General features: G+C 41.8%; 1 protein-coding gene across 1 annotated transcript; it reads left to right on the top strand.

Moving 5' to 3' along the window:
- Window positions 1-2,966: 2,966 nt before the first annotated feature.
- On the top strand, window positions 2,967-6,484 carry LOC147887679 (aldo-keto reductase family 4 member C10-like). The gene is made up of 3 exons (XM_087393867.1): window positions 2,967-5,088; window positions 5,337-5,609; window positions 6,147-6,484. Exons 1-3 carry the CDS (start codon window positions 4,516-4,518, stop codon window positions 6,384-6,386), a joined length of 1,086 nt encoding a protein of 361 aa, XP_087249993.1. The 5' UTR covers window positions 2,967-4,515; the 3' UTR covers window positions 6,387-6,484.
- Window positions 6,485-8,202: the final 1,718 nt, after the last annotated feature.

The raw sequence follows: 8,202 nt of genomic DNA, 5'->3' as shown, positions 1-8,202 counted from the left end.
TTTAGCCTTTGAAAGAGAAGGTAAGGAAGGAATGCTTCCAAAAATGTATATCTTCTAAGGCATTTTGATCTATTTTAACTACAAAGGTTACTAAAATACCCATATCATCTTTACTTCCTAGGTTGCTTTACAATAACTAGGAAAATCAATATAGTTTCTTCTAATATGTAAATAGATTTATCTTTGCTCATTTAGTCCTCTAAAGAAGATACGTAATATGCTTCTATTAGGAGGGACCTCTTAGCATCAACTATTGGCAACTATTGAATGCCTTGATTTTGGTCATTGAGTTTCTCACCTTCTTTATTTTTAACTATTTGTTGATCAAATTAAGAACATTCAAGGGATCACCTTTCAATTGACTAGGTTGAAATTAGATATTAATTTTTTTTTTAATGTTCTATGTCAATTTTCTTCTCATCAGTGAAGTTCATGAACCATTCTAGGGCTTTCACATTTACGAACATAGACAAAGAGTTGATCTTTTCTTTATCGTTAGTAAATTGGTTTAAAAGTCACATATCTAGAAACATTTTTGGAACTACCTCCTCAAAATCTCCACTCCACTCAAGAGTGTATGTGCTTGCTTCACCCACTGACGAAAGTTTTAAGCACATTTCACCTCACACATCCTCCCTTTTCCACACTCACATATACAATGTTTCTTTTCTTGTCTCTTCTCTCACAAATTTTTTTCTCCTCTCTTTCCACTCTCTTTTCTTTCTCTCACAAATGTTTTTTGTGCTCCTCTCTTTCCACTCTCTTTTTAACTCACAATTCTACTCTCCAAGCTTTAATAAACTAATTAAAAATAATAATTCATATTAACTATAGGTTTAACTTTCTAAATAGGATTGTTTAATTCAGATGCTTAAGGCAACTACAAATACTAGCAACTTGCAACAAAACAAAGTGCAATGGCAACTGGATATCAACAATGAAAATGCAAACCTTTTAAAAAAAGAAAAAGAAAATGCAAACCTCAACCTCACAAGATGAAGGGGTTTGCTATTGCAAGATTTCGGAAGGAAGGAGTAGTAATAGCATGGGTACAATGGGAGCACATAGATACCAAATGACTACCTATGTGTAACACTACTAACTACATCAGTAGAACCATAAAATGTGCACATATCCCTAATTAGATTTTCTCCATGATGCACTTTCTATTGGGTTCACTTTGAAAACCTATATAACAGATTCAAGCAACCACACATTTAAAATGTCTACCAGCTCTTTATGATTAAAATTTAAACATAAATACCCACCTTTTAAAATATATGCTTTAACTTTGACTTCAAACTTCCTTTGTGTTTGATCACATAAATTAATTGCATTGGATAAGTATCTTTCTAATGCCCTTATTTCTTTATATGGTATGTACCTACCCAAATTAGAAAATTTCCCTTCCATTAACTAACAAGTTGCTTTCCATGTTGATACGATGATTGCATTGGATGCGATTTGGCATGTGGGATTTTATTTTGGTTGCCATTAACATCATCTCATATCCACATGAGGTTGATCCTTGCACCCTCTCCTTTCATAGCACCACGCCAAGCGTAAATTGTTCATTTCGTTTATAAGACGTCTCCATATAATTATTGTCCACGTTATAATTAGTAGTAGCAGTAGCAACACATTAATTGACAACAATAATAGTCATCATTATTGTGGGATATCGCACATGGAATCTTGTATAATGTTAATGCTTTTGTAGCTACAAAGAGTCTAATCAATTTGTGTCCCTCTATTCTATATGGCATTACCTAGGTTTATAAGCAACCACAAAGATATGTGCTCTCATGCTTATTTAATAATGTTTGTCTACCTCTCATGCTTTAAAAATTCTAAGCTTACTTTTGTTTTAGTTGCTACACATGTTTAAGAGATATGCTAATGCCCATTTGGAAGTTTCCTATGAAAAAAGATAAGGACATCACACCCTTTTATGTAGGACAAAATATTTTATTTGCAAGGATCTAATCCATGTGCATGCATCGTGTGTTAACATAATGTTAACTTTGGTGTAGCATTCCCATGGATATCGTTGGAATTTCCAAGAGCGCAAAATGGAGGTTAGACTATACTAGTTAGCTAGCTAAACAATACTAGAAAACCATTTTTAATGGAGTAGGGAGATAATTAGCTAGCCATGTAATAAAATCTCCACACATTTATGTTATAGGTAATAAGGTGCATGATGAGTTCTTTGGGACTTTTTGATTTCAACTTCAAGGAGCAAGTTACAAAGGTGGATTCACTAAGAGAAGGGACTAATGTGCACTACAACAATTACCATTACAAAGAAAGAACCAAATTCCAATGGGCAGAGGATGCAAAGGTTGTGATAGCATAGTCAGGGGGGGCCTTGACATGACCTTCAAGGTAGAGCATGAGGAAATCATAACCTCCATGCACAATTTGTGTTTGAACACATTTTTTAAACCTTACATCCAACTTTTGGAATGTGATGGTGTGGGCCCATGTATGCTTTTCATGTGTGAGGCATCTTAGCATGTGCAAATAGACATGGTGAAAGTAGCATGTGCATGGTGGGACTGGCATCCCTAAGACTAAGACCCCATGGAAAAGAGGATTCCACATTGATATTGCAGGTCCCAAAGACTACATATGGTGTTCCTTGTAACAACCCAGGGGGCTCCTTTGGTAGCCCTTTAGTGCACTAGCTCTTGGTGACCTTAGAATGTCATGGAGATCGTAACGTCTATCATATGAAAGTCAGAATCCCCGTGTTCCATTATTTTGTAATGAGAGTGGTAGGCCTACTGCTGCATCACATCACATAAGCATTCACCCTCGTGTCAAATGTGGTCTCTGTGCATGGCATAGCATCCATTACCATAATAGCCAGATGAGGAGTCTTTGAACGTAGAGATCATCACTACCCTTCCCCTTCGTGGGCGCTTCTTACTGGTAATGCTTCCAGAGCTAGGATACCTTACCCACCACTACTAGGACAGGTCCCTCATTTCCACCTCTAGAGGTACTAGCCTACCCTCCGACAGAGAGAAGAGTCCGCTATTGCTTTGAGGACTCTAGTGTGGGGCAAATCCTGTGCATTTCTAACGGGGCTGTTGAGCTGGAACAATTTGCCATCAAATCAAATGTGGCTTTAATGGGGGTCTAATATGCAAGCAGTCCAGCAGGTCCATGTGACCCGTCTCTTAGCCAGTTAAGCGGTGGCGTGTTGCCTATTCACTTGGTCAAAGGTGCGGGAGTTCGAGGTACTCTCATCAAATCATACATTCTTATGTTTTCAGATTTCTCATGATTACGCCCCACAAACTTTGACGGGCTGATTTAACAACGAGGAGATGAAGAAAAAGACTCGGAAGATCAATAAGTAAAACGTCGGGGCCTGCGCTGACGCAAAATTATGATGTCGATGAGCAAATTAAAGAAGAAGACGCACGAGAAGAAGAGAAACAGCAAGAAAAACAAGAGAAGAAGGAGAAAAACAGCGGAGAAAAAGCGGAAGGATCACTAGGAAGAGGAACGAAAGGAAGAGAAGAAACGAGGGAAGGGGAAGAAAAACGGCGGATGAAATAGCAGAGGAAGAAGAAAAAGGGCAAGGAAAGCAAGGGAAGGGGAAGAAAAGCGGCGGATGAAATAGCAGAGGAAGAAGAAAAAGGGCAAGAAAAACGAGGGAAGAGGAAGAAAAACGGCGGATGAAATACGGATTAAGGATCAGGTCGAACGAAAGAAAAAGTTGAAGAAGAAGAAGAAGAAGAGGAGGGAACAAGGAGAAGACGGATTAAGGATCACGACAAGGAAAGGAACGAAAGCAAAAGGCGAAGAAGGCGGCGGCGAAGAAGAAGAAGGCGAAGAAGAAGAGTAAACGAAAAGAAGACGACGAAGGAGGAGGTACAGTAGACGAAGAAGAAGAAGAAGAAGAAACGGAGAAGCAACCGAGATGATGAAGAAGAAGAAGAAGAAGAAGATGAACGAGGTACTGTGACTGGTCAAGCTATGGTTGCTTGGCGGACAAGTTTTGAGGCACAAGGTCGTCTTCTTCCACCATCCGGCGGATGTGAGCTTTGTTTGTGCGTGCGGTTGATGGAGATGGAAGGTCCCTCCATGTCGGTGAGTGGAGCAATCCCCTCCTGCACAAGAATCACAAGCTTTTTCTCCTCCACATCCAGATGATTTTCGTGGTTTTCATCTCATCATCTCCCAGCTTTCCTGGATGTCGCGCTCCATCTTTGTTTGTGAGCTTTTGCACACGAATCAAAGGTTGAATTCTCCGCCGGCTTTGCTCGCGAACACTTCCCTCTCCAGATCGATCCGTCATTTCAATCGCTAGCTTCGTCGCACCTTCCCCTGCAACTCCATCGAACTTCACATCTCACATGCTTGTTTCGTCTCATTGAACCTCCACAACCGAACATTCCTCATCTGCTGCATCGCGCTTTAATTGCTGTTTCGTAGCTCGATCCCGCTCATCGCCACCGGTAGACCTCGCTCACCGCCTCACAAGCCCGAGCTTTCGCAATGAAAGATCGAAAAATGCCTGCTTCCACTACTGCCTATTTCACCTTGAATACCGGGGCCAAAATCCCGGCAGTCGGATTAGGAACTTGGCAAGCAGACGGCGATCTTTGCAGACAGGCCGTTCGAACTGCTCTAGAGGTCGGTTATCGTCTTCTCGACTGCGCTCATCTGTATGGGAATGAGGCCGAAGTGGGACAAGCCCTCGCAGAATCATTGAACGGGGGAGTGCCAGGGCTTCGACGGGAGGACGTTTTTGTGACCTCCAAGGTCTTGTGCACCACGAATGCGCCCAAACGCGTGGAACAATCGGTAGAGGTGTCGTTGAAGAACCTCGGATTATCCTACCTAGATCTGTTTCTGGTTCACTGGCCAGCGGTTTCTGGAGTGGGCGATGCAACGGATCCCCCATACAAGGCAGGCAGCAAGCAAGCGCCAAAGATCAAGGAGGCATGGAGGGCGATGGAGCAGCTGATGGAGAGAGGGGTGGTGAGGGCGATAGGGGTGAGCAATTTCAACACGAATCAAATCAAGGAGCTACTGCGATATGCGAGGATAATTCCAGCAGTCAATCAGGTGAGATTGGATCATCAAATTCATCCATCCGATTATTCCATCCTTTCGCAAACTATTTCGCATCCTGGTGGTAAATGGAGTTTCATCCGTTTTGCAAAACAGTGGAAGAATTGGATGGATGAATCTTTTGATGATGATTTGATTTTTGCACCTGATGATTTGAGTCTGCATGTGGAGCTTCATCCGTTTTGCAAAATAGTGGAATAAGTGGAAGGATGAATCTCTTGATGATGATTTTGAGTGTGCAGGTGGAGCTTCATCCGTTTTGGAGACAGGATGAATTGGTGAGGATGTGCCAGGCGAAGGGGATTCATGTTTCAGCACACACTCCTCTGGGGGTGCCAGGGAGCAGCCGTGCAGGAGGCATGCAAGATGATGAAGAAGACGCAGGGGGACAGCATGAAGTTTTGTCTCCCGACATGCCTCTGATTTTTGCAAGATCCGGCTCCGTTCATGCTCCCATGCTTAAGACCTCTCCTGTTTGCATGCTGGCTGATCGACTCCACAAAAATCCTTCCCAGGTAATTTCTAATCATCTCACACAATCATTAGCAGCAATCAATGTCTGTTTCCACACAAAAATTGTTCTTGTCTTCTCATTCTTGCTACAAGATAGCAATCACTCTAGATCTCCTATGGGATTGCCGTTCAAAGTTTGCAAATATCGTCTCTTTCCAAGAGCAGCATGATTCTATGATGGTGCTGCACTGCTGAATGAACTTCTTCTATGGTGGTGCTGCATGAGCTTCTCATTCTTGCTGCAAATTTCACCCTCTAGACACAGAGAGCTCCTAGCATTGCCCTGATAAACTTACATAATCTTCATTTGCATCTGCCTGATAACTTACATAATCTTCACATATACGATTGAAAAGTGCTTCTCCATATACTGGCTTCTTTGACTGCAATGTGAGTGATCAATATCTGCAGCTTAAGTGCCGAAAATTTGTGCCCATACGTTTATTTTGTCAAGTCTGTCCTCGATCTTTACAGGTGGTTTTGAGATGAGGGCATTGCTACATGTGGGTTGCTTGGCTGAATCTGTTAATATTTTACAGGTGGTGCTGAGATGGGGCATTCAGCGAGGCACCAGTGTACTCCCACGTAGCCTTCATCCAGACCGAATTCGATCAAATTTTGACATAATCAACTGGTCCTTGTCCCAACAGGATTGGACCTTGATCAACTCCATGGAGCCGCAGCAGCCTCTCATTCACAGGCCTTCTTCATTCTGGCCTGACAATGGGCCCTTACAATCGGTTGAGGAGTTGGATGACACTGAATTCAACGAGTGTTAATATGTGGTAGTGTGTTGAATTCTCTCACTCTATCAGTTCAGGAGTTTTATGACAATAAAGTTGGACAGATTTTCAATCAATGTGGCGTTCCGAATTTTGAAAGCATTCTAGTGTATATATGCAGAGAATTAAACAACCCTTGCCTTTGACTTGCACAACATGGATCCCCCCCCCCCCCCCCTCCCTCCTCCCCTCCTTTTTTTCGCTTAAGGTCCTACGTGAGAATCATCATTGCTCTGAATGACACTCATGATCCTTCTTATTTTCTTTTAGATCATGATGCCCGACAGGAAGCTCTCATTTAGAGGTGATACCATATTTGGCAGGTGGAGTAGCTCTTCAAGGCTCTTGATTCACTCAAACCACTAGCATTAACGTGCATTTCATGTTATGACCACTTTGATGACCCCATGTGGTTTGCCTTATCATCTTCAAGCATTCTTGCTTGAGCAAAAATAGTTATGAAAGGTAGCAGATCTGATAGTGGATGTTACACATGCATGGGGAATGAATCCATTTATGAAAAAATGGCTGAAATATTATCCTTCTAGCGTTAAAGAAGAGAGAATTGGATGACCCAACTTATGTGACTAAATTGCAATTGTTTAAGAAACAGGCGATGTCGTACGCACAACATGTCACACCTAAGGCTTAAGATAGATATTAAACAAACTACCCTATGAGTGAGGCAACGAGGGTAGCTTGAGAGAAGACTAGGCCACCTAACATTAAATTCCTAGAATGGCATCTCTAATTTCTCATAGCGCTTTATGTTTAAGCAGATAAAAATAGGAATTTAATTCTTGATCATCCACATGCAACTCCTTATGCCTTGTACTTTTTAAGGAGTTAATTCAATTCTAGTGGTGGGAACAAAATAGTAGAACCCATGAGCAATCAGATGACTAGGCATGAATCATTTGCATTGGCCCATAAGCAAATGTCCATTAAGATGGACAGCCTTTCTATGCTCTATTGATTGCGCAAATAGGTTGGATCCAACCCTTAACAAGTGCGTTATCTCTAAAATAATACATTAGGGGAGAATTGGGGTCTCAAAAGGGCCTCATAAGGAATTGATTAAGAAATGGATTAAGTTAATTACAATTGAACCACTATGGTAACCCATGGGCTAAGGGCCCCTTAGCATTTACTCAATTGACATGGTTTACAATTGATCAACCTTGGCCTTTGGATGGAAATGGGTGGTGGATGGATCAAAGGCCTAGGATGGCTTTGGTGGGCTTCAAGTGGCAAGATCTGACAAGGTGAGGGCAAGGTTTGACTTTGTGGAGGCTCATTAAGAGGAAAAAGGCAACTTCTATGCCTTGTACTTTTTAAGGAGTTAATTCAATTCTAGTGGTGGGAACAAAATAGTAGAACCCATGAGCAATCAGATGACTAGGCATGAATCATTTGCATTGGCCCATAAGCAAATGTCCATTAAGATGGACAGCCTTTCTATGCTCTATTGATTGCGCAAATAGGTTGGATCCAACCCTTAACAAGTGCGTTATCTCTAAAATAATACATTAGGGGAGAATTGGGGTCTCAAAAGGGCCTCATAAGGAATTGATTAAGAAATGGATTAAGTTAATTACAATTGAACCACTATGGTAACCCATGGGCTAAGGGCCCCTTAGCATTTACTCAATTGACATGGTTTACAATTGATCAACCTTGGCCTTTGGATGGAAATGGGTGGTGGATGGATCAAAGGCCTAGGATGGCTTTGGTGGGCTTCAAGTGGCAAGATCTGACAAGGTGAGGGCAAGGTTTGACTTTGTGGAGGCTCATTAAGAGGAAAAGGGCAACT

Source organism: Dipteris shenzhenensis, chromosome 22 (genome assembly GCF_047967505.1).
Source record: "Dipteris shenzhenensis isolate YYH24624 ecotype China chromosome 22, Dip_SZ_1.0, whole genome shotgun sequence".
Lineage (NCBI taxonomy): Eukaryota > Viridiplantae > Streptophyta > Polypodiopsida > Gleicheniales > Dipteridaceae > Dipteris > Dipteris shenzhenensis.
Note: the sequence above shows the minus strand (reverse complement) of the source record. Positions and strands in the feature narration are given on the sequence as shown.

Bases quoted from the DNA above. Each gene is read 5' to 3' on its own strand.
- LOC147887679 (XM_087393867.1), top strand. From the start codon at position 4,516: ATGAAAGATCGAAAAATGCCTGCTTCCACTACTGCCTATTTCACCTTG. The intron at 5,089-5,336 runs GTGAGATTGGAT...TTGAGTGTGCAG, and splicing joins TAATTCCAGCAGTCAATCAG to GTGGAGCTTCATCCGTTTTG. The intron at 5,610-6,146 runs GTAATTTCTAAT...AATATTTTACAG, and splicing joins TCCACAAAAATCCTTCCCAG to GTGGTGCTGAGATGGGGCAT.